This window comes from Quercus lobata, chromosome 5 (assembly GCF_001633185.2).
Source record: "Quercus lobata isolate SW786 chromosome 5, ValleyOak3.0 Primary Assembly, whole genome shotgun sequence".
Taxonomy (NCBI): Eukaryota; Viridiplantae; Streptophyta; class Magnoliopsida; order Fagales; family Fagaceae; genus Quercus; species Quercus lobata.
In genome coordinates this window covers 79,792,818-79,819,183 of record NC_044908.1, presented here as the reverse complement: position 1 = coordinate 79,819,183, position 26,366 = coordinate 79,792,818, and the positions used below count along the sequence as shown (strand labels likewise).

At 35.8% G+C, this 26,366-nt stretch overlaps 1 protein-coding gene and 1 pseudogene across 1 annotated transcript; both read left to right on the top strand.

Moving 5' to 3' along the window:
- The first annotated feature begins 503 nt into the window (after positions 1–503).
- Positions 504–1,184, top strand: LOC115991240 (secreted RxLR effector protein 161-like). Its single transcript, XM_031114969.1, has one exon. It carries the CDS (start codon positions 504–506, stop codon positions 1,182–1,184), a length of 681 nt encoding a protein of 226 aa, XP_030970829.1.
- Positions 1,185–4,385: 3,201 nt separating this feature from the next.
- Positions 4,386–24,433, top strand: LOC115991239 (annotated as a pseudogene).
- The last annotated feature ends 1,933 nt before the right edge of the window (positions 24,434–26,366 follow it).

The following is a 26,366-nucleotide window of genomic DNA, read 5'->3' as shown; positions in this document are numbered from 1 at the left end:
TATATGGATCAACCTATTGGCTTTGAGGTCAAGGAACAAGGGCGCAAAGTGTGCCGCCTTAAACGTTCCATTTATGGCCTAAAGCAAGCGTCTAGACAATGGTATTTCAAATTTCATAAGGCTATTATTTCGATTGGTTTTGAAATGATGGAAGAAGACCATTGTGTGTATGTCAAACGATCAGGAAAGAGTTTACTTATCCTGTCTTTGTATGTGGACGACATTTTGTTGGCTGGAAATGACATGGAGATGATTGTCACCACCAAAAGGTGGTTGTCCTCTATTTTTGAAATGAAGGACATGGGAGAGGCTAATTATGTGCTTGGAGTTAAGATCTTCAGGGATCGCTCAAAGAATCTTCTTGGTTTGTCTCAAGAAACTTACATAAAGATGATCTTAGACGATTCCGTATGCATAATTCCAAACCCATAGACACTTCAATTGAGAAGGGACATACATTAAGCCTTGAAGATTGCCCTAAATCAGAAAAGGAAAAGAGAGAAATGGCAAGAGTTCCCTATGCAAGTGCAGTTGGAAGTCTGATGTATGCTATGTTGTGTACTCGACCAGACATCTGTTTTGCAGTTGGTATGGTTAGTCGTTATCAAAGTAATCCAGGACCTGTTCATTGGCAAGCAGTTAAGAGGATTTTTCGATACCTTCGTGGGACATTGGATCTCATTGTTTGCTATCAGGGTGGAGATTTGAGATTGAGAGGATACTCTGATGTTGATTGGGCCAGTGATAGAGATGAGCGCAAGTCCACTACAGGTTATGCATTTCTACTTAGTTGTGCAGCTATCTCTTGGTGCAGTAAGAAACAATCTTGCATTGCTTTATCCACAATGGATTCTGAGTATGTTGTTTGTTCAGCAGCAGCACAAGAAGCTGTTTGGTTAAAGAGATTTTTCCAAAGCCTAAGGGTGACATCTCTTGCAGATGAAGCTGTAAAGATGTATTGTGATAATACGACAGCCTTGTCTCATGCTAAAGATCCTAAGTATCATAGCAAAAGGAAACACATACAGACTTGTTATAACTACATTCGTCTTGCTATTACACAAGGAGAGGTGATCCTCCAACATATCTCCACTAGCAGGATGGTGGCTGATCCACTTACTAAAGCCATTGCTAGAGATGCCTTTCAGGCTCATGTTAGGAGTTTGGGACTTTGTAGGATTTGATATGTTTTTTGGATACCTTATGGACATTTATGTTTATTCATACTTTATGCAATAATGATGTTATTCATTTTGATTCATCTTGTGATGTAATTGATTGCATATTGAGCACACATTATTTGAGAATATGTCACCAGGCTTAGATCGATCTACTCACATAGACGATCACCCTAGCGCTTGAGTAGCGAGCAGGATGAGACATAATGATCACTTTGTTTTTCTGTAAATCAAGTAAGTGATCATCTTGACGCTTAGGGAGGCGTGCAAGATAATATAATGAATGTCGCCTTAGCTAGGCTAAGATGAGACTTATGGGAGTCGCACTTGAAGTGTATCCACAACTTCATGAAGCTTGAATAAAGCCAAATGTGAGATCTTGGACAGGAACTTGATGTGTAACTGTGCTGAGAAAATCAGGTTGGTTGCTTTTGTGGCAATTGGACTAAGATTTGTACGGTGTTTGAGTGTCACAAGCCCAGTTGAGTGGGAGCTCCACCGTAGCATACAAATTATACTATATGTGCTATAGCCGACCAATTAAGGGAGTGATTGGAAAGATCCCTACTCCGTCACTATGTGAGCCCTAGTCGACCATTATATGGTCCATTCTGTGCCCTTTTTCGACCTAGAACTATGTCATGAAGTGAATGTTTGATGTCGCTACTTTAGCATGTCATCTCAGGGCCATGATATATACGGTCTCGCGGAGCATGTCTAAGAAAGCGGTCAAGTGTAAATGAATTGACATGAGTGTCTGGGGAAGATTATTTGGAACACACCATTTATTTTATGGCTCATAACCCGGGCAATTATGAGGAATTTGTTTTTCAATATAATCATGAGCATATTATATGGTATTGGATCAAGTTTTGCTTTTGAGTTTTGAACTCATGAGGGATTAAAGAAACTTGATCAGGTGTGATCAAATAATCTGGGGCATAGACGAGATACTATAAGTGATGTACTATGTTAGTTTAGATGGTGACTTAATATAGTACTCATATCCTACACCTTCTCGTCAGGTCGCACACTCTATTTTTCTGTATAAAGAGAAGATTGGACAAGAGATTGAGAGGAGCCAGTTTTAACTATAGTACCCAGTGTGGACGAGTGGGAGATGTTAGAAATTGGGCTGGTTTTGATCCAACCCATAAACCATGGCCCATGGATCGTCCACATGGGTTATCTGATAAGTAAGTTTAAATTTGAACTTAACAGATATTGATATGAGTTATCAATATCAGTAGTGGAGTCATTTAAATTTAAAAGACGGTATCTTTTAGGGATCACATATATCTAATAGTAAGTGAATCTTTACTAGTATTTAAATATTCCTACATCAGTCAGATAGTGGTTAGACACAGTGAGTGGACATACGTATAGTTTTGAGTGCTCTCTCAAAATAAGCCATCTCTCTGGGACATCATCTACTGTTCCCTAGAATTTGGAGCGTGGAAAATAGGAGAGACTCTAGTAGCCTTTCCTGCGACTTGGAGGTGTTCCACAAAGGAGATCGTGAGGAGTTCGTAAAGCAAGCAAAGAGAAAGACCCAGCAATTTGGTGATCTGTTCCACCAAAGGTATGTGTCTACATGACCTCTAGTAAAGTATATATTTATTCAACAGCTTTAATTGTGGTTCAGCTTGCACCCTTTGTAAATCTTATACTCGGTCTTGTGGCTTGGAAAGTAAATTAAAAATAAAATAAAATAAAAACCATTTTTTTAACTAAAAATTCAATGAAATTGTGTTGCTGGGTTTGCTGTTTATTGTGGTTCAGATTAATGAAATGAATTTTTGTAACATAAATTTTAGTCCATTAAAAAAAATGAATTTTTTAAGGAAAATGAATTTGGTCTTCATAGTGGCTATGAGTTCCAATGCATATCAAAGATTATATGTACTTGGGTTTCTTTTTTGAAGCTTCAGAATTGATATTTGTCAACCAATTTTTGCTTCGCAAACTTGTTTGCCTTGATCAACGTCCAAATTTTTGTTTTTAATTTTTGTTTTTTTTTTTATAGGACATCAGTTCAGAATACGTTGTTTTTGATGTTATTGGGCCTAGGAGAGTAAATCGGGCAATGGTGATGGTAGCATCTACGGCGTTTGGGGCGGCATCTGTGGTGGGTTTTTGAATCGGTGTTACCTATTCTAATAAGGAGGAGGTTTTAATTTTTAATTTTGAAATAAGTTATAATTTAGTTGTTACTGTGTGTGGTAAGTTGTATTGTTTTTTAGAAGAGAATAAATTCAGTCTGGATGTGGCGTAAAAGGCCACTTTTACGCTTCCAATAATGATGTGCCACGTCATATTTTTGCAAGCTCACCATCTGCTTCAGCCCTCTCTAATCGGACCAGCCCCATAGCCGATCTTCTCAAGCTCCCTCATTTCCAGTTGCCGGCCAAGCTCCACGACTCTTGCCACCCGCAACCACTGTTAGTGGCTTAGAAACTCGCTTCTCTCTCTCACTAGCTCCCTTTCTCTCCGATTCACATGAGCCCATTTCAACAACCAAATGGCACCAGAGTCCATAACACCACCCATATAAGCTCACTTCAACAACCACTCCCTGAGTTGCCAATCCAGATTAAAAACACAACTCAAAAATCAAAGATTTTTTTAAAATCTTACTACTGGAGTAGCTTTTTTTAGATTTGGTTTTGTGGGTTTCGTTCTTTCCAAATTAATTTGATTTTGTGGGTTTCGTTTTTTTAGATTTGATTTTGTCTTGGGCAGCGTCCACCTTGGGTTTGGAGGGTTGTCGGCGGCACTCCCGAAGGCTCCTCTGTGGTCCACTTCCTCCACCACTAGTTGTCCTCCACCTCTGATGGCCATAACTGAAGAAGAAGTGTGACTTTGATTTTCTGTATTGAAGAGGGATTGATTTAGTGTGGAAGTGCTTAATATTTAATACATAAAAAATATGACATGGCACATCACTATTGGAGGGCGTAAAAGTGGTCTTTTACGTCACGGACCGAATTTATTCTCTTTTATTATTATTATTTTATTTTTATTTTTTTTGAGATGTTAGACTTGCGAAATTCTGGAGTAGCATTTTTACTAGAAAACCGGACTTTTCAGAAATACTGCTTTATGAAGCAAAGAAGAAATAAAAAAGATCCACCGTAAATTGTTAAATAAACAAAGCCTTCCTGAACCCTTTCCTGCATTCTCACACCAAGTAGGTTCAAACAAGTTATGGGATTTCTTAGCAAGAGTAACTTCTTGTTTGTCCTTTGTTGCCTTTGTTTAAACTTTGGCTTTGCCGTAGACACCATTAGATCTTCTCAATCCATCAAAGACACAGACTCTGATTACATAATCTCCAATGGGAGTGCTTTCAAACTGGGATTCTTCAGCCCAGTGAAATCAACAAATCGATATCTTGGAATATGGTATAATAGAATTTCTGTATTCACAGTCGTATGGGTAGCGAACAGAGAGAAACCCCTCAAGGATTATTCAGGGGTTCTTACTATATCTGAGGACGGCAACCTTGTAGTATTAAATGGAAAAAAGGAGATTCTTTGGTCAACGAATGTTACCAATTCTGTTGTCAATCCAAGTGCGCAGCTTTTAGATTCGGGGAACCTGGTCTTGCGAGACAACACAGCAACTGTCAGCAAGGACAACCATATGGGAAGGTTTTCAATTTCCTACTAATACAATGTTGCCCAAGATGAAAACAAGTGCTAATGCAAGAACAGGTAAGAAAGTTCAGTTGACATCATGGAAAAGCCCTTCTGATCCATCCATTGAAAGCTTCTCTTCAGGTTTTGATCCTCTTAATATTGGTCTTCCTCAATCTTTCATTTGGAAAGACCGTAGCCCATATTGGCGCAGTGGTCAATGGAATGGTCGGATCTTTTTTGGAGTACCAAATATGTATTCTGCATTTGGCGACGGATATAGTATCGAAACTGACGAAGAAGGAACATGTTCTTTAAGTTTCTCTTATGTGACCGAATCTTTGATATATTTAGTCCAGAATTCGAATGGAAATATGGAGCAAAGATCTTGGGATGATAAGAAGAAGGATTGGGTGGTGGTGTTGAAAGCTTTACAGAGTGAGTGCGATTTTTATGGTAAGTGTGGGGCATTTGGAAGCTGTAATTCACAAAGTTGGCCAATTTGCAGCTGTTTAGGGGGGTTTGAGCCACGGAATACAGAAGAATGGAATAGAGGAAATTGGAGCAGTGGATGTGTGAGAAGGACACCATTGCAGTGTGAGAGAGTGAATACTGCTGGCGGTGAAGGCAGCAAAATGGATGGGTTTTTGAAACTGAAAATGATGAAGGTTCCAGACTTTGCAGATTACTCTTCTGCTCTTGAGGACGAATGCAGGCAGAAGTGTTTGGAGAACTGTTCCTGTATAGCGTATGCATACGATACTGGCACTGCTTGTTTGTCATGGACTAGAAGCCTAATTGACGCACAAAAATTCTCCAGCGGTGGGGTTGATCTTTACCAGCGCGTTGCCTTTTCAGAACTTGGTGAGTTTTTAAGTGGTTTATTTGTCAAATCATTCACTGCTGGCCCCGTGGTTGGTGGTTGTGTTTTTTTTTTTTTTTTTTCTCGGACTTGAATGATAGAAATTCCTGTTCGTTGTGTGCAGCCAATAATTGTGAGTTCGGCGGCTCCAAAAAGTTTTGGTGAAGGGTTATTAAGAAGTTTAAATTAAACTTTTTTTTTTTTTTTTTTGAGAAAAAAAATATTGAGTTATCAAAAAAAAAAAAAAAAACACTCAAATATATGAAATTTTATAATTTCTTTCTACAAGTTTTTAAATTTTGAAATCATTCTATAATAGTTCATTACATTATCTATTGTCAATGTGAATAGGGGTGACTATTTTATTTTGTTAAGGTTGTATAACCTTTTTATTTTTATGCAGTGTCATTGTTTTTATAAAAATATTTTAAACTAAATAATAAATTGTGTTAATTATTGACCCACATGGATACACTTATCTATACATAAATAATATACCAAGTGTCTACTCAATAGATCAAATGTTTGAGCAATAACTAACATTTCTATTTTTTATTCTTTTTTTGAGAGATAATTACAACATATTGCTGACCCCGCAGCTCGAACCCTTTCCCCCCTAAACCTCCAAGCACTTTATATATGGGGAGATTCCAATTCAGCTACAAGGCCTTTGTCTTCTATTTTTTATTCTTGAATCACTAATTTTATAACAAATATTTATTATTAAATTATATAAATTTATGTTATATTTATACTACACATGCACACATACACGCAAATAACATTTTAACAACAACAACAACAATAATAGTAATAATAATACACTCAATCAGTTTCAGACACACTCACACACACAATATATAAATTTATATAATATTTAAAAGTTGAAGCATAATATTTATTGTTATTACGCTTCTGTTAAGCCATATAATTGACCATGACATTATTTTCTTTCCATCATTTTTAAAATATATAAGCAAAAATGCATTATGCATTAACACATTCTCAAAAATAATTGTAACTTAATCATGATAAGACCATCACTTTTCACTACCATGACTTTATATATTCTTGAGCCCAAATGTGACTTATAATATAAAATATATGTAATATAAACAGCTAGTAATATAAGAGGTAGCATTTATTTACTTTTAATTTACACTCACCTGAAAAAAAAAAAAAAAAAAAAAAAAAAATCATATGCTACCACTGTATTAATATTTGTATGCTAATGTTATATTCAATGCCAAGTCGAAAGGTTCATTTTCACTCCTAATTAGAGAAACATATGTCATTTTTATCAACTTCAAGAGATAGAGATAATGAGCACCCCTTTAGTCCAATTTGATCCACTTCGGTCCATTCGATTCAATTCGATCGGTCTATTTAGTCCATTTCAAGTAAACTAAAAATAAATAAATTGTTGTCTTTGCTATCTCTATCTCTTAAATTTTACGAAATTGACATATGGTTTTTAAAGTGGGAGTGGAACTGGACCCTTTAACCTAGTGTTGAATGTTGCATTAGTATACAGATATGAATACAGTGGTGGAATATAATTTTTTTTCAGGTGAGCATAAACTAAAAATAAATAACACTATTATCTTTTTTTCTTTGAATGTTAGATGTGATCCTATTTTATTGTAAATATAGTATATGATATAATGATATTTTATTTCATAGCATGACTTGGATAATTTTATGTTTACAACTATACCTTTTATTTTGAATATTCTTCTCATTATATTTTATTCTATTAATTTGCTATTCCCTCTCATATTCTCTCCTAAAAAAAAAAGTGATTATGCTATCTCTCTCTCTCTCTCTAGATTTTTAATTTTTTTTTCCTTATAACTCTACTTTAGGTTGATGGATTTTTATGTTTTATAATATCTTTACTTTTGGTTGATATATTTTGGTGTTCTATTTTTTGAGTTCTCCATCACAATTCCTCTCTCTCCCATTTATAACTTTGGTTTGATCTTTTTTTTTAGTTAATCTATCATTAGTTTGGAAGTGAGAATTTGAGTTTATATCAAATATAATCTACATGGCCACGTATTTGAATGTGCCTATCTATTATTTGAGTAATATCAATTGTAATTATATGATAAGTTTTAATTATTATGATAATCTCCTTAAAAGAATGAGAAATTTGAATGATAAATTTAAAACTTAAAAATTTTATTTCTGCCAAAAGAAATTAGGAAATCTAATGCAGCATAATAATAGTTAGAAAAATATGAACCACTTAAAAAAGAATAATATCACTCAAAAATTCCAAAATTGATAAAATTACATATTTGTAAAAATAGAGAGATAGAAACTACTTTTGTAAATTGTTTAATTTTTTGAGAGGACAAATTATCTACAATAAAATTTAGAGAACAATTATATATTATATCACATCTCAAAATAATCATATATTCCCACACATCGCGTGAGTTTGCAACTAGTTTATAATAAAGAGATTGACACTCACAACTTACAAACATTTGCTCTTTTCTCTTAGAGAGAGAGAGAGAGAGAGAGAGAGAGAGAGAGAGAGAGAGAGAGAGAGATTTGTTATTTGTGTTGTTGTTTGGTTTTGGTATGGGTTGACCTGTGTTGTTGTTTGGTTTTGGGCAGGGTTGATCTATGATCAAGGTGTGGAAGATTTGTGTTATGATAGTGTTTCATATGGATTACGTGTAAGTTTTACCATGTGTATATAAGTTATTTGGCACCCTCCCCTTCCAAGCTAGTTTTCAAGTGTGAGTTCTATCCATGTGCTTATGTTATTTGGTATCAAAGCCAACCATCACGTCAAGTAATTGAACGTAACTCATTAAGTATGGGATCAAATGAGTTACAGGTTTGTGGTAGAATCTCAAAGGGGGCTACTTAAAGGGTAGATTAAAATGTCTTACTAAGTCATTGAATAATTGATAGATGAGTGGAGCCATTAAAAAAGAGAAAGGGCTACCATTTGGCCATTAGTATATAGAGTAAGTTGTTGTGGATGTTAGCTATGAAGTGTGGTGGTATGTTATGATTCTAGTGTCCTACATAGCTTAATTGTAAGCTTAACCATGTGTATATAAACTATTAGACACCTATCCCTTACAAGTCAGTTTTCAAGGGTGAGTTCTATTTATAAGTTTGTATCAATTTAACCAGAGGTGTGCAAGATTTAACACATGTAATGCTACAATTAATTGAAGTGATTTGGCCTTATGCCTGCGTCCATGGGCAAAATCAAGAGGAAATTTTCACTAAAAAAATATAGTTTGCAAAAGATCAAAATAATGTTCGTTGTTTAAAAGAAAAAATTGAGAGAGTAGATCACCTGGTAGGGCTGTAAATGAGCCGAACTTTGTTGAGTAGTGCATGTTCAAGCTTCACTTGTCAGGAAAAGTCAAAAGCTCAAGCTTAGCTTGAGCTCGTGACAAGCCTAAAAATAAAGTTTGAGCTTGAGCTCGTGAGAAATCTAAAAAGCTTGAACTTGGCTTGGCTTGACTTTAGTAATTAGTTAAGTTAAGCTCAAGCTTAATATCAAGTTCAAACTTGAGCTTAGGTCAAGCTTTTGAGCTTGAGATCTTAAAAAATTACATTATCAAAGGGTTAAATCTTTAAAATCATGAAAAAAGAAAAAGAAAATAGTATACTAATTTTATCATGCATCTTGTCCTACTTATGGTTAGTCATTATTCAAATTAAAAATTTACAACAATTGTTCAAAAGACAATTTTTACATTCATGTTAGATGGAGAAGAACTAGAAAAATACTTGTTTGTAACTATTATGAATGAGAAAATACTTACATGATTCATAATTTTACTTTAAATGATTGATAGGGAATGATCATATGTGGCCCACTTAATTAATTAATTTTTAAATGTAACTATAGTGTAAAGTGGTTCTTGGTCAGTTTAGAGGAAATGAAAAAATTAAGGAAATGGGTAGTGGTCCCATGTTGGCCACGTCATTATTAAGACAAGTGTAATGAATATATTTAGCTAACACATATAAACTTATAAATGAGTCTATTCTTAAATTGTTTTATATCAAGCCTAATAGCTCACAAGCTTGATCGTTAACAAAAAATTTTTGTTTGGCCTCGGCTTGTTTATTAAACGAGCCTAAAACTAAGGCTCAAGCTTGGCTTATTTATAAACAAACAAATATGAATGAGCATATTATCGAGCCAAGTTCAAGCTGTTCATGATCGGCTTGATTCATTTATAGCTCTATTACTTAGTGTAACTTTAAGCAATGTTACACTACTTAATATTTTTTTTATTGGGTGTGAATTTTGAAAAATTCACCATTTAATTACATTATCTTCATATACTCTCCATGTTCACAAACTTTGATATCAAAGATCAATAACTATGTCATCAATTAAATATTAGAAATGTAAGTTTTTTTAGTTTAAAATTATATATTAAAGATGAGTTTATTGATCAAATAGTAAATAATATCCTACATGAAATTCGACATAAATGTTAAGAAGATGGAGAACTTGTAATCGAACAATGAGATTTTCAAATTATTAATCTAACAAAGAGTTATTACGTGGTGTAATATTACTTAAAAATACATCAAGTGTAACTTGAACCCAATCCTATATATATTGAATGTGCGTGAGTTTGCGCCTTTTATATTAGGTTATGCCGCATATCAGAACTGATAGAGTAGGCCAACAAATAACTTGGTGCACAATTGCCTTGGTGCTCACTCTCAGAATCCAGGTGGAAGTTGAGTCCTTAACTAATTTATTCATGTGTTGTACACGGATCTTATTTCAAGGCTTCAAGCCATGTAACAGTTTGAATTAGTGTAATACTTCTTTTTTCCTGATTTACAGATACAAGGGGACAAATTCTCGAAAAAAAAAATTCAGATACAGAGGGACATGTGATAAAAATTGTCACAATCGCAGTGATCATAGGAATAGCTTCCATTTCAATATGCACTTACTTGTTGTGGAGATGGATGGCTAAACAAAAAGGTAATATTCTGACTAAAATTAACACAATGAAAAGTAGTTGTATATTAGAGATTACTTACAACTGTAGTGAAAATCAGCAAGGAAAAAGAAAGAAGATGGAATCTTGTTGTTCAACAGAGGGGAAGCACGTCAAAGAGTTCCTACTGAGAATGTGCTTGGAGACAACCGACAACCTGAACCAAGTTCAAGTCCAGGAGCTACTGTTATTCAATTTTGAGAAGCTGGCGACTGCAACAAATAATTTCCAGCAATCTAACAAGCTTGGGCAGGGTGGATTTGGTCTCGTATATTGGGTAATGGTCGCTCTTCCAGAGGTTTCTTGTTTGATAATTTGGATATCTAGTTAATGATTTGATGTTTTTATTGTAGGGAAAATTGTCAGAGGGCCAAGAAATTGCTGTTAAAAGTGTTGGGCTTTGTGGAGCCTAGTTTTGTTTGATCCGGTTTGACGACCCGACCCGACCCGACCCGAATTATATTACGTGGTTTTTAATGGGATATTTACTGAATTTTGTACTCTGTATTCTTCCCTAATAATAGTAAAATCCTTGCAACTCCGTGGACGTAGGCAAATTGCCGAACCACGTAAATATTGTTTTGTGCGTGTGATTGTTTTCTTTGGCGTGTGTTTTCTCTATTTTTGTTTCTCACAGGTTGGGACTTTGGATTAATTCCCTACAACTGGTATCAGAGCCTAGGGTTAGGTTTGAGTGGGAGCAATGGCAAAGGAAGCAGGAAAGGCGTTTGGAATAGAAAAGTTCGATGGCATAGACTTTGGATTTTGGAGGATGCAAATCGAGGATCACCTTTATAGGAGGAAGTTGCATCTGCCGCTTCAAGGGGAAAACCCTGAGGCTATGATGGCTGAGGAATGGGCTCTTCTTGACAGACAGGTATTGGGAGTTATTAGGTTAACTTTGTCTAGGTCTATTGCACACAATGTTGTAAAGGAGAAGACCACAGCAGATCTGATGAAGGCTTTGTCCGGTATGTATGAAAAGCCGTCTGCAAACAACAAAGTGCATCTGATGAAAAAATTATTCAATTTGAAGATGGCAGAGAATGCTTCTGTAGCACAACATCTGAACGAATTCAATACTATTACAAATCAATTGTCGTCTGTAGAAATTGATTTTGATGATGAGATTCGTGCTCTGATCGTTTTGGCTTCTTTGCCAAACAATTGGGAGGCAATGAGGATGACAGTAAGTAATTCTACAGGAAAGGAAAAGCTCAAGTACAATGATATACGAGATTTAATTCTAGCTGAGGAGATTCGCAGAAGAGATGCAGACGAAACCTCAGGATCTGGTTCTACACTAAACCTTGAGACAAGAGGTAGAGGTAATAACAAAAATTCAAATCGGGGCAAATCAAAATCCAGAAATTCTAATCAAAACAGAAGTAAATCTAGATCAGGCCAACAAGTACAATGCTGGAATTGTGGGAAAACAGGTCACTTTATGAACCAATGCAAAAGTCCTAAGAAGAAGAATGAAGATGATTCTGCTAATGCTGTAACAGAAGAGGTACAGGATGCATTACTTCTTGCATTAGACAGTCCACTTGATGATTGGGTTTTGGATTTAGGAGTTTCGTTTCATAACACTCCACACCGAGAAATCATACAGAATTATGTTACAGGTGATTTTGGTAAGATGTATTTTGTTGATGGTTCAGCCTTGGATGTTGTGGGTATGGGAGACGTTCGGATATTGTTGCCCAATGGGTCTGTTTGGTTACTGGAGAAGGTTCGACATATTCCTGACTTGAGGAGGAATCTGATTTCTGTTGGACAACTTAATAATGAAGGGCATGCAATACTATTTATTGGTGGTACTTGGAAGGTTACAAAGGGAGCTAGGGTATTAGCTCGTGGAAAGAAGACTGGTACTCTATATATGACCTCAAGTCCAAGAGACATAATTGCAGTTGCTGATACAAGTACCGATACAAGCCTATGGCACCGCAGACTTGGTCACATGAGTGAGAAAGGGATGAAGATGCTGCTGTCAAAAGGAAAACTACCAGAATTGAAGTCCATTGATTTTGACATGTGTGAAAGCTGCATCTTAGGAAAGCAGAAAATGGTGAGCTTCCTGAAAATTGGCAGGACACCGAAGGCTGAAAAATTGGAATTAATACACACTGATTTGTGGGGGCCTTCTCCGGTTGCATCTCTTGGAGGTTCAAGGTATTACATCACATTTATTGATGACTCAACCAGAAAGGTATGTGTTTATTTTCTGAAAAATAAATCTGATGTATTTGAAACTTTTAAGAAGTGGAAGGCCATGGTTGAGACAGAAACAGGTTTGAAAGTAAAATGTTTGAGGTCAGATAATGGAGGAAAGTACATAGATGGAGGGTTTAGTGAGTATTGTGATGCACATGGAATTAAGATGGAGAAGACCATTCCTGGGACACCACAACAAAATGGTGTGGCTGAGCGTATGAACAGAACTCTCAATGAGCGTGTTAGAAGTATGAGGTTGCATGTTGGACTACCAAAACTTTCTGGGCTGATGCTGTTAGCACTGCAGCTTACCTAATAAACCGAGGACCATCAGTTCCTATGGAGTTTAGACTTCCTGAGGAGGTTTGGAACGGTAAAGAGGTAAAGTTTTCACACTTAAAAGTTTTTGGTTGTGTATCTTATGTTCATATTGATTCTGATGCTCGTAGTAAACTTGATGCAAAGTCTAAAATATGTTTTTTCATTGGCTATGGTGATGAGAAATTTGGCTATAGGTTTTGGGATGAACAAAACAGGAAAATCATCAGAAGTAGAAATGTGATATTTAATGAACAGGTTATGTATAAGGACAGGTTAACTGTAGTGTCAGATGTTACAGAGATATATCAAAAGAAATCTGAGTTTGTCAACTTAGATGAATTGACTGAAAGCACTATCCAGAAAAGGGGTGACGAAGATAAGGAGAATGTAAATTCACAGGTAGATCTGAGTACACCTATAGCTGAAGTTCGCAGATCTTCCAGGAACATTAGACCTCCATAGTGTTATTCACCTGTTTTAAATTATCTCCTGTTGACTGATGGTGGTGAGCCAGAGTGTTATGATGAAGCCTTGCAAGATGAGAATTCAAGCAAGTGGGAGTTAGCCATGAAGGATGAGATGGATTCCTTGTTAGGGAATCAGACATGGGAACTAACTGAATTGCCAATAAGAAAGAAGGTTTTGCACAACAAGTGGATATACAGAATAAAGAATGAACATGATGGTAGTAAACGTTACAAGGCCACATTAGTTGTTAAAGGGTTCCAACAGAAGGACGGCATTGACTACACAGAGATATTTTCTCCAGTTGTGAAGATATCAACAATCAGACTGGTACTGGGAATGGTGGCTGCAGAAAACTTACATCTTGAGCAGTTAGATGTGAAGACATCATTCCTTCATGGTGACTTGGAGGAAGATCTTTACATGATTTAGCCATAAGGGTTTATTGTTCAGGGACAAGAGAATATAGTCTATAAACTGAAAAAGAGCTTGTATGACCTAAAACAAGCTCCTAGACAGTGGTATAAGAAATTTGACAGTTTTATGCATAGAATTGGGTTCAAGAGATGTAAAGCTGATCACTGTTGCTATGTTAAGTCTTTTGAAAATTCTTACATCATATTACTGTTGTATGTGGATGATATGCTTATTGCAGGGTCTAGCATTCAAGAGATTAATAATCTAAAGAAGCAATTGTCCAAGCAGTTTGCAATGAAGGATTTGGGAGCTGCAAAGCAAATCCTTGGTATGAGAATCATTAGAGACAAGGCTAATGGTACATTGAAACTTTCACAGTTAGAGTATGTGAAGAAAGTTCTCAACAGATTCAACATGAATGATGCTAAACCAGTGAGCACACCCTTGGGTAGTCATTTTAAACTAAGCAAAGAACAGTCACCGAAGACAGAAGAAAAAAGGGACTATATAAGCAAGGTGCCCTATGCCTTAGCTATTGGCAGTTTGATGTATGCTATGGTGTGTACAAGGCCAGACATTGCACATGCAGTGGGAGTTGTGAGCAGATTCATGAGTAGGCCTGGAAAGCAGCATTGGGAGGCAGTCAAGTGGATTCTGAGATATCTGAAGGGTTCATCAGATACATGTCTTTGTTTCACAGGTGCAAGTTTGAAACTGCAGGATTATGTAAATGCTGATTTTGCTGGTGATATTGATAGTAGAAAGAGTACTACTGGATTTGTATTTACTCTAGGTGGTACAGCTATATCATGGGGTTCAAATCTACAAAAGATTATAACTTTGTCTACTACAGAAGCTAAGTATGTTGCAGCAATTGAAGCTAGAAAGGAGATGATTTGGCTACATGGCTTCTTAGATGAATTGGGGAAGAAGCAAGAGATGGGCATTCTACGCAGTGATAGTTAGAGTGCAATTTTTCTAGCCAAAAATTTGGCTTTTCATTCAAAGTCGAAGCATATATAGACAAAATACCACTTTATCCGGTACCTTGTTGAAGATAAGCTAGTAATACTTGAGAAGATTTGTGGATCTAAGAACCTGGCAGATATGTTGACTAAGGGTGTCACCATTAAGAAGTTGAAGCTGTGTGCAGCTTCAATTGGTCTTCTAGCTTGAGGACAGGAGGATGAGTTGCAAGGATGAGGGATTGTTTCTTGGAGGATAGCAGTTTGATGTTGGTGATTGAACTAGTCTCCAAGTGGGAGATTTGTTGGGCTTTGTGGAGCCTAGTTTTGTTTGATCCAGTTTGACGACCTGACCCGACCCGAATTATATATGTAGAAACAGACTTTGCCATGATTAGGGTTTTTAAGATTGTAGGTTGTTGTTGCCGCCTTCTTGAGGGTGAGAGAAAAAAGTATTGTAGCCGCAATTTTGTACTCTGTATTCTTTCCTGATAATAGTGAAATCCCTGCAACTCCATGGACGTAGCAAATTGCCAAACCACGTAAATATTGTCTTGTGCGTGTGATTGTTTTCTTTGGCGTGTGTTTTCTCTATTTTTGTTTCTCACAGGTTGGGAATTTCGTTTGAATTCCCTACAAAAAGACTTTCCAAAACCTTTGGACAAGGGTTGCAAGAATTTATGAATGAGGTCGTAGTAATTTCTAAGCTCCAACATCGAAATCTTGTTAGGCTCCTTGGCTGTTGTGTTGAAGGAAAAGAGAGGATGTTGATCTATGAATACATGCCAAACAAAAGTTTGGATGCATTTCTCTTCGGTTAGTTAAGTTTGATAACATTTTTTAGTTGCAGATGGAAATTGTGTATTATGAGACAATGGAACATTATTCTTTGTAGTGTACTTCATTTCAAATAGATTTCTGATGACTTCCACCAAATGAACTTCTTATGCAAACGTAATGTTCATTCACCTTGTAAGTTTAATCCTAACTTTCTTTCTCTCTCCTTTTCTTCTTCTTCTTCTCTCCTTTTTTTTCCCCATTAGATCCACACAAAAAAAATGTGCTAGATTGGAGAAAACACTTCAACGTTATTGAAGGAATTGGTCGAGGTCTACTCTACCTTCATAGGGATTCTAGATTAAGGATTATTTATAGAGATCTAAAGGCAGGTAACACCTTGTTGGATAAAGAGCTAAATCCAAAAATATCAGATGGTATGGCTCGAATATTTGGAAGTAATGAAGACCAAGCCAACACTAATAGGGTCGTTGAAACTTAGTAAGTACCTTTCGGTTTGCCCAATTCAATTAGGTACTAATACTAATATTTGAGATGACAAGATTTAATTGTGTTTTGTTGTTGAAATTTAGTGGCTATATGTCTCCTGAATATGCAATGGATGGACGATTTTCAGAGAAGTCAGATGTCTTTAGCTTTGGGGTGATGTTACTAGAGATAATTAGTGGAAGAAGAAACACTAGCTTTTATCATGATGAGCAGTCCATGAGCCTTTTAGGACATGTAAGTCATCCTTATCTCATATCATTATTTTTGAAACCTCCAAGGCTTGTTTCTTATAAGTTTTATTACTAATGCTAAGAATTTCAATCTTCTTTTCATGTTTCCAAGCATGGAAATTGTGGAATGCAGACAACATTGTAGCCTTTATAGACCCAATGATATCTGAACCATGCTTTGAAACAGAAATTTTGAGATCCATACATGTTGGCCTGTTGTGTGTGCAAGAATTTGCCAAAGATAGGCCAATTGTATCTGTTGTTATTTCCATGCTTAAAAGTGAGATTGTTGATCTTCCTTGTCCAAAGCAGCCGGCATTTACTGAAAGGCAGATTGCCTTAGACAGAGAGTCCACTCAAAGCAGCCAAAGAAAATTCTCTGTTAACAATGTTACTTTTACAAAGGTACAAGGTAGATAGTTAGCATATGTTATTGACATAGTCAAGGCGTGTTTACATATTCATTTTGAACACTTTCCGAAGAATCTTATATGGTGTTAATACAGATTCCTCTGTTCCCTCTTTGATTTCCAATATTAGTCCAATCTATGAAGAAGTAAGCCATTAAGCCATATTCTCTTCTTGGAACACTTACGATGATTTACCTCTCTTTGACACAAAATTGCTAATTAATATGGCACCTACTTATAGCAAATGAACTTTCATATTAGCTCGGTAGAATATCTTACACAAAATAGAAAACATACTCCGTGATTTTTTCTGGGTTTCAGCCATTAAGATAGGCACCTATGAGCATGGTTTTCACTTTGTAAATCTAAATCAGCTGAAGCTATTCAGCTCAGAAGAACTGATGATCTAAATAAAGCCTTGATCTCTAAGTTGGGCTCATCAGTCATCAGTAGCTTCTATTGCAGAGTAAGACATGGGTTCATATTCTCAAATCCAAATATCTTTAGTGGTAGCCCATTCCAATCTTCAAAATTGAAGAAATCAGCTTCTCCCATCTGGAAAGGAATTCACAAACTCTGTTCCATTGGTTAACAACAGTCTTTGCTACCTCATTGGATCAGGCTCAAATACTAATATATTGACTGTTTCACGGGTCCCTACAATCCTCAACTTCTCTCCACAACTAAAATCAACCAAGTAACAGACTTCATCCTCCTTCACCTTGCTTCAAAGCAATGGAACATTTATTCTCTTTCCAAAAAAATTCACTCCAACACAGCCAATCCCATTCAAAAAATCCGAGTTCCATTGACCATTGTTGCTAATCAAGGATGCAAATCTGTTTTCTTTGAATGTAATGCCAAAGTTGTAATCTATGCCATTATCAAGCCCATCTTGTGCTCAGACAGGTTCACTTGAGCGCATGTTGGGCCGCCTATCTTTGTATAACTTGGGAACTCTATTCGGTATTTGAGTTCTTATTGATGTTAATGGGCTTCAGAGTTGGTTCCCCTAGTGGCCCTAGTCCCTCTTTTACTTCTGAAAAAAAAAAAAATTTTGTCCTTATTTACCCAAAAAGCATAAAAAAAAAAAAAAAAAAACTAATTTATTTATAGTTTTATATTATGTCATTCATTATGATTTTATGTACCTGACAAGATTAAAATTTATGATAATTACTTTTATTTTATTTTATTTTATTTTTTTATTGAAAGGTTCTTTATTTTGGGATGTTACAATATGAAACTTGCAAATTATTTATTTATTTATTAAATGCTATATTGGAGAAAATGCACTTGAGAATTTTTCAATTTTATTTAGATATTTTCAGTTATGGTTTCTAATTCTTTTATATATATATATATATATATATATGTGTGTGTGTGTGTGTGTGTACATTTTTTCAAACACATAATGTGCATGTTCTAATGTTCAATTTAAATTATCAACATTAGATGGGCATATGTAGTCTACACTCAAGCGAAACCATGACCAACATCATTTTATTATTGTTTTCTTCAAAAAAAGGAGCTCAAAGATCTCAATAATGAGAAAAAATTTGAATTCATCCTAGGAAAATTGATTGATTATATTTTGGTCAATCTCAACGTTCTTTTGTGTTGTTTGATCTTGAAAGCAGATTTTTGGCGAATGAATCTGAGAGTTTATGGGATTTCTTAGGAGATTAATTAAGAAACACAAAACACAGCACCAAGAGAAATCATCATTCAAATGATTAAAAAAAAAAAGTAATAGACAAAATTATAGAATTAAGCATTCCAGATTTCTTATCAAGTCATCTGATTGTCCTGTTTGTTATTGAGCTTTCCTTTTGGATCAAATTGTAAAGCATAAAGTGAAATTCACATGTATAAATTTTAAGATGTATGTACTGTGTAGACCATATCACATGCGTGAAGGAAGAAGGGCAGTAGTAGTATTGTTTTTCACTGTAAAAAAGGAAATCCAATAGGTCCTGCAAGGCTCCCTGACTCTCTCATCAGCCAACCAAAGCCATGGGAATTGTTGCTTCGGTGTTCCTGTTAATTATTTAAGACAGAATAGTTGGTTTCAGTTTGGTACTAAAGAGTTTTTTAAATTGATATTACCAATAGATTGAAACAAAAAATCATTTTTCGATTGACCAGTATAAAATACTTCTACTTATTCCTGGCTTGACAAAGCCAAAGGCAATAAAATATGTAAGGTTGAATTTAATCAACCATGTGTTGGCTTTATTCCATGACAAATTTGCTTGTAATACAGCACTTAGAAACCCTGTATTTAGGTGAGAATCATGTAAGGGTAGTGTGTGAGAGAGTGTGAAGAAATGCTTAAGACTGTGCAGTGAAGCAGGGACTCGTGGCTTGATCTCGCGGGAGGCTCGCGGCTTGCAAGCCACCAAAAGTTGCACACGCGCAGAGCATGCAGGGGAGCTGAACAGTCATGCCACCTAGAGCACTACAGGACAAAAATCCAGACTGGCCATTAAGTTAGCTCGCGGCTTGAACTCGCAACTCAGTCAAGTCGCCAGCCAACTCTGTTTTGGAAAAACTGACTTTTTGCATTCCATTCTCACACCAGTATAAATACCCCTCATTCCCACAAAATAGTGTGGCTATTCAGAAAGAAAAACCCTAAGAGAGGTTTCTTCAAAACACCTACCTAATTAGAGAGAGCTACTCATTCTTAGAGAAAAATCTTTGTAGTCTCTTCTCATTCCCTCTCTCATTGTCATACCTATTGAGAGGAGATTTCTATCCAAACACTACCCACACCCATTTAGAGTGTTGAGTGTTTTTGGAACTTTGGGAAGCATTGGAAGATGCCAAGGATGGCGGATGCTATGGATTATAGCGGAATCCGGTAAGCTAGAAAAGAAAAAGGTTCGGCGCAACCTCGTTGGAGCAAGAAGCTTGGAGGGCTTAGGTACATCGGGTAGATTAGGCTTGGAGGGTCTATTGCTGTTCATGTATCCCAACTACATTTTCTAGTGGATTATTGACCGCTTGAAGGGCGGCGGAGAGGTTTTACGCCGAGGGCTTCGGTTTCCTCTTCGATAACACATCGTGTGTTGTCCTTGTGTTTGCATCTCTCTTCCCTTTATCTTTGCCTTTTATTTTCTGCTGTGGATGTGATTTATAATTGGCTTAGATTTATTTCCAATTCTGTTTATAGCTTATGTTCATTTTCCGCACACTTGTTGTTTGTCATAAAGCTTGAATTGGTTATTTTGTATTTGGGGGTCTAAACGTTCAAGGGTGTTTTTACACATATTTGAAATTTCAAAATACCTGAACTGAAAGAAAAAAATTCCACTAGTGGACGACCCAGAAGAGCAATAAATCAAGGCAAAGTGTGTAGTTTAGACTGTTTAGGTAAAATATTCCAGATCTGGCAAAGTATAAATGGCCATTTGCCCAATTGTCCAATTCTATTTCTGATTCTGAATCTCTAATCCCCATATCAAATTGTTAAACAACTTCAAATCTTGTGACAATGACAGATAAACCTTGTTTAATACTGCAGGGAATCAACCCTATGATTACTAATTTTCCCAGAAGAACTCTGAATCTGATGGGTGTCCTTTGATTTTTTTTTTTTCCTTAAAATTATTTAAAGGCTTCCAAAAGTTAGGGGTGCTTGTGTAGCTAACAGCCTCTGTCGCTACCCAAGTTATGGGACTTGTAAGAATAAAATACTTCAATTTAATCCTTGCTTGAAGAAGCCAAAGGAAATAAAATACCTGAACTGAATGAAAAAAATTTCACTAGCAAGATACCCAGAAAAGCAATAAATAAAGGCAACTTATGTAGTTTAGCCTGTTGACCAATTCTTTTTCTGAATCTCTAATCCTCTGTACAACATCTAATCTTGGGACAATGACAGATAAACCATGTTTAATACTGCATGGAACGAACCAGTTTGGTTACTAATTGTCGGAGAAGAGTTTTGATACGTCTTCTCTCTCTCTCTCTCTCTCTCTCTCTCTCTCTCTCTCTCTCTCTATATATATATATATATATATATATATATATGAGATAAGTTCAAGTTACATCTAGTATAACTCTTATAAAGTTACACCTTTTTTATACCGTAGATTTCTAAAAGATCTAACAGTTAAAAAAATATCATTAAATACTATTATTTTCCACTTCATTCCTAATTAATACTAGCAATTTTTTCTCTCTCCTTATTTAATGTTTTATTATTTTTCACTTGATTAAAGGCACACGCCATTTTCAACAACCTAGAAACCATACTAATCTACTTCAGAGCCAATGCACAACTGCCAAAGCTTTTTGTTGGGATGATTCTTATTCTTATTTTCGCCGAAGCACTGGCTCTCTATGGTCTCATTGTTGGCATCATCCTTTCTTCCCAAGTTGGTCAGTCCAGAGCTGACTGAAACTAAGAGAGCACATTCTTCTGGGTGGTTGCAGTTGTAGTTTTATGGTTTATTGCTATTAATTTGGAAGTGTTTTTTTACTATAGATTATTGTGGTTGTGGGTGAGTGCAATTGTTCTACCAATATATGTTTTAGGAAGTTGCCTCACTATGGTGATAGGATATAGAATTAGAAATTAGTTTCTACTCTTAAATTTTAATAAAGTCTTTTCTCATCTTCGTGATTCGGCATTGTGAGGATTTAAATTTAAAGTTAAAGTTTGTGTAGAATTATTGTATTATCATTTTTGGAAGGATTTGTCCTCGTGCCTTTGTTATCTTTATCCAAAAAAAAAAAAAAAGGCCAAATCAAGTGGGTTGGGTGGAGAGAATTTAATGACTCATTTGAAAAGTGGGTTGTTGAAAATGGCAAGTGCCCTTTAATCAAGTGAAAAACAAAAAATAAGGAGAGAGACAAAAGTGGAAAGCAATAACATTTAATGGTGCATTTTTTAACCGTTAGATCTTTTAGAAATCTATGGTGTAAAAAATGTGTAACTTTACAAGAATTACACCAAGTGTAACTTAAACCTTTCTCTCTCTCTCTCTCTTAGGGCTGTCCAGAGACCCGGCCAACTCGACCCACCCGCCGTTCCGACTTCTCCGGCAGTCGACACCAAGTTTGTTCCTCCAAAACTCGAGTTTGGCGGGTCAGATGTTGGTTTTCCTTCTCTAGAATCCGATCAAACCAATCCGATTGACCCACAAGATTTCCGGCAATATTTGGTAGATCTGGTGAGATCTAGACCATTTTTGTCAAGATCTCGGTGAGATTTCATCGGATTTAGCCAAGATCTTGTCGAAAATGGCCTAGATTAGACCAGATCTGGAGAAACCTCAAAGATATTGGACGGATTTTCACCGTTTTCATGCCGGATTTTCACCCTTTTTTGGAGTTTCAACCTTGATTGACCTGCATGCTGCCCGTTGATGGTCTGATCCACCCAATTTGATTACTTCGGCGGTCGGCGGCATTGTTTGCCACTCAATTCTAGTGGGTCAGTTCCGGGTTGGGCATAAACCCGACCAGTGGATAGCCCTACTCTCTCTCTCTCTCTCTCTCTCTCTCTCTCTCTCTCTAAATAAATATATATATATATATATATATTCTCTAATCCGCACTGCAACTTCTAATCTTGAGACAATGACAGAAAAACCTAAATACATTGTTTATTGCAATTTTATTTTTTCCTTAAAATTATTTGAAGCTAGGCTTTTAAAAGTTATATTATGGGTACTTGGGTAGCCTGTGTCTCAGATAACTACCAATCCAAAGTTGTAAATTGTTACAAGAATAAGACTCTGCTGTCCCGAACAAGTTATGGGACTTCTTAGCAAGAATAATTTGTTGTTTATCCTTTGTTGCATTTGTTTAGAATCTGGTTCTGCGGCTTCTGCCATAGACACTATCACATCTTCTCAATCCATCAAAGACCCTGATTATATAATTTCCAATGGGAGTAGTTTCAAACTGGGATTGTTCAGTCCAGTAAACTCTACCAATTGCTCCCTCGGAATATGGTATAACAACATTTTCGTGTTCACTGTCGTATGGGTTACTAACAGAGACAAACCATGATTCTTTGGGGTTCTTACTATATCTGTGGACGGACTTCTGGTGCTACTAAACGGACAAAAGGAGGTAATTTGGTCAGCCAATGTTACAACCTCTGTTCCCAATTCAACTGCCCAGCTTTTGTATTCAGGGAACCTTGTCTTGTAACAAAACACTACAGGGACAATCATATGGCAGAGTTTCCAACATCCTTGTGATACACTCTTGTCCATGCATTGGAAGCTTCTTGGTTAGTATTCAACCACTTATTCTTCCTCAAGTATTCATATGGAAAGATGGTAGCCCATATTGGCGCAGAGTGGTCCATGGAATGGTCAGCTCTTTTTTGGAATACCATCTATGCTTTCACGACTTCTGAACGGATTAAGTCTCATTGATGATCAAGAAGAAGGAACAATTTCTTTTATGTTTTCTGATGGGAACTATTCTTTGATACATTTATCCCTCAATGTGCAAGGAAATACAAAGGAGATAATTTGGAATTATAACAAGAACAATTCGAAGGTCGTGTGGAAAGCTTTGCAGAGTGAGTATGATGTTTATGGTTAGTGTGGTGTGGGGCATTTGGTAGCTGCAATTCACAGAGTTTGCCAATTTGCAGCTGTTTACTGGGGTTTAAGCCAAATAACACAGAAGAATGGAATAGAGGGAATTGGATTGGTGGATGTGTGAGGAGCACACCATTGCAGTGTGAGAGGGTTGCCACCGGTGGTGAAATCGGTAAAATGGATGGGTTTGTGACATTGAATATGATGAAAGTCCCAGACTCTGCAGATTCCTCATTTGTTCTTGAATCTGATTGCAAACAGCAGTGTTTATAGAATTGCCCTTGTACAGCTTACGCATTTAATATTGGCACTGGTTGTTTGTCATGGACAGGAAGCTTAATTGACGCACAGAAATTCTCTAGCGCCGGAATTGATCTCAACGTTTGTGTTGCCTATTCAGAACTTGGTGAGTTGTTTTGTTTTCCAACTTCAACCCAACCCACATAACACCTCAGCTCCCCAATCTAATGAAATCCTTGTAAAATACAATCTACATGACCAAAATAAATAAATAAATAAACCGGAAAAAAACCATATTTAATTAACTATTTTTCTGAATTAGTGTAATAGTTGTCACAATTACTGCGATCATAGGAGCAGTTTCTATTCCAATTTGCACTTTCTTACTGTGAAGGTGGATAATCACTCACAACTGTACTGTAAATCAGCAAGGAAAAAGAAAGAAAAGGGGTTCTTGTTGTTCAACAAAGGGAAATCACAGAAAACTTTTCCTAGTGACAACAAGAACGAAGTTGAAGTCCAGGAACTACCACTATTCAATTTTGAGAAGCTAGCGAGTGCAACAAACAACTTCAATCTCTCTAACAAGCTTGGTCAGGGTGGATTCGGCCCCGTGTAGTGGGTAATGGTTGCTCTTCTAAAGATTTACTAGTCATGGACCCATGCTTTAAGTTAGTATATCCACAACTATTAATTTGTTTGTGTTTATTTTTGGCCTGATATCCTTATCAATTCTTTTTTTAAAATTTAATGTTTTTAAATTGGCATGTGTTTTTTGTGTTCCATTTTTCCTTTGATACATTGCAACGTTTCATGAGGACAATTTTATTATTTGAATTAAAAAGAGTAAAGTGATTCTGAATTCCCACACACTGCAAATGTGTGGTGGGGACTTTCATATATATATATATATATATATATATTGAATTTATACGCAATGGAAGGCAACAAATCTGCCATTATAATATTTACATTAAATGAAAATATCCCATTGAGGGATTTCCTTTATTTGGCACGTATTTGACTTTGGCTGCCAGCTTTGGTATGATTGCTTGATTCAAGGAGCCTTGATTCACGTGTGCTGGATGCATGGGTCCTTGATTCCGAAATATCTTCAAAAGAATTTAAGTAAAGTATTATATGTTTAATTTTTAAAATGAAAATGAGAGAACATATAAATAATTTAATGATAGGGATGATGTGACTGAATTTAAATATTAATAAAACTGTCAAATGGATAAGAAATTGATTTAAGTTTTGTTTATAGGGAAAACTGTCAAATGGATAAGAAATTGCAGTAAAAAAACTTTCTAGAACCTCTTCACAGGGGTTAGAGGAATTTATGAATGAGGTGGTGGTAATTTCTAAACTCCAACTTCAAAATCTTGTTAGGCTTCTTGGTTGTTGTGTCGAAGGAGATGAGAGGATGTTGATATATGAATACATGCCAAACAAAAGTTTGGATGCATTTCTCTTCGGTTAGTTAATTTTGAAACTATTTTTCTATTGCAAAAATATATGTTATATTTCTTTTAATTGTGTTGACAGAAATAGGATATTATGAGATAATGGAACAATATTCTTTGTTGTTGTACTTCACTTGAAACAGTTTTCCGACAACTTCCACCAAAATAAACTACTGCAAAGTTCATGTTTGTTCACCTTGTAAGCTTAATCCTCATTTTCTCTTTTTTTTTTCTTTTTTTTTTTTTTTTTTTTTTTTTTTTTTTTTTTTTTTTCTTTTGTTAGAATTCATTAGATCCACTCAAAGAAAATTTTCTAAATTGGAGCAAACGCTTCAACATTATTGAAGGAATTAGTCGAGGTTTGCTCTACCTTCATGGGGATTCTAGATTAACGGATTAATCATGGAGATCTAAAGGCAAGTAACATCATGTTGGATAAAGAGTTAAATCCAAAAATATAAGATTTTGGTATGGCCTGGATTTTTCAAAGTAAAGAAGACCAAGCCAATACTAATAGGATTGTTGGAACTTAGTAAGTGTACCTTTTTGTTTGGCTATTTCAATTTAGCTACTAATACAAAAATTTGAGATGACAAGACTTGGATTTTTTTTATTGTTGAAATTTAGTGGTTATATGTCTCCTAAATATGCAATGGAAGGGCAATTTTTAGAGAAATTGGATGTCTTTAGTTTTGGAGTGTTGTTTCTAGAAATAGTCAATCAAAAAAAGAAACACTAACTTTTAAAATGATGAGCAGTCCCTGAGCCTTTTAGGACTTGTAAGTCATCTTATTGCCTCATTTTTTAAAGCCTCAACTGCCTTTGGTTCTTTAATAAGTGTTGGTATTGATAGTAATAGTTACATTCTTGTTTTCATTTTTCAAAGCATGGAAATTGTGGAATGCATACAACACTATAACATTAATAGATCCGATAATATTTGAACCCAGCTTTCAAATGGAAATTTTGAGATGCATACAAGTTGGGTTATTGTGTGTGCAAGAATTTGCTCAAGATAGGCCAACTATATCCACTGTTGTTTCCATACTTAAAAGTGAGATTGTTGATACGTCTCATGTAAAGAAA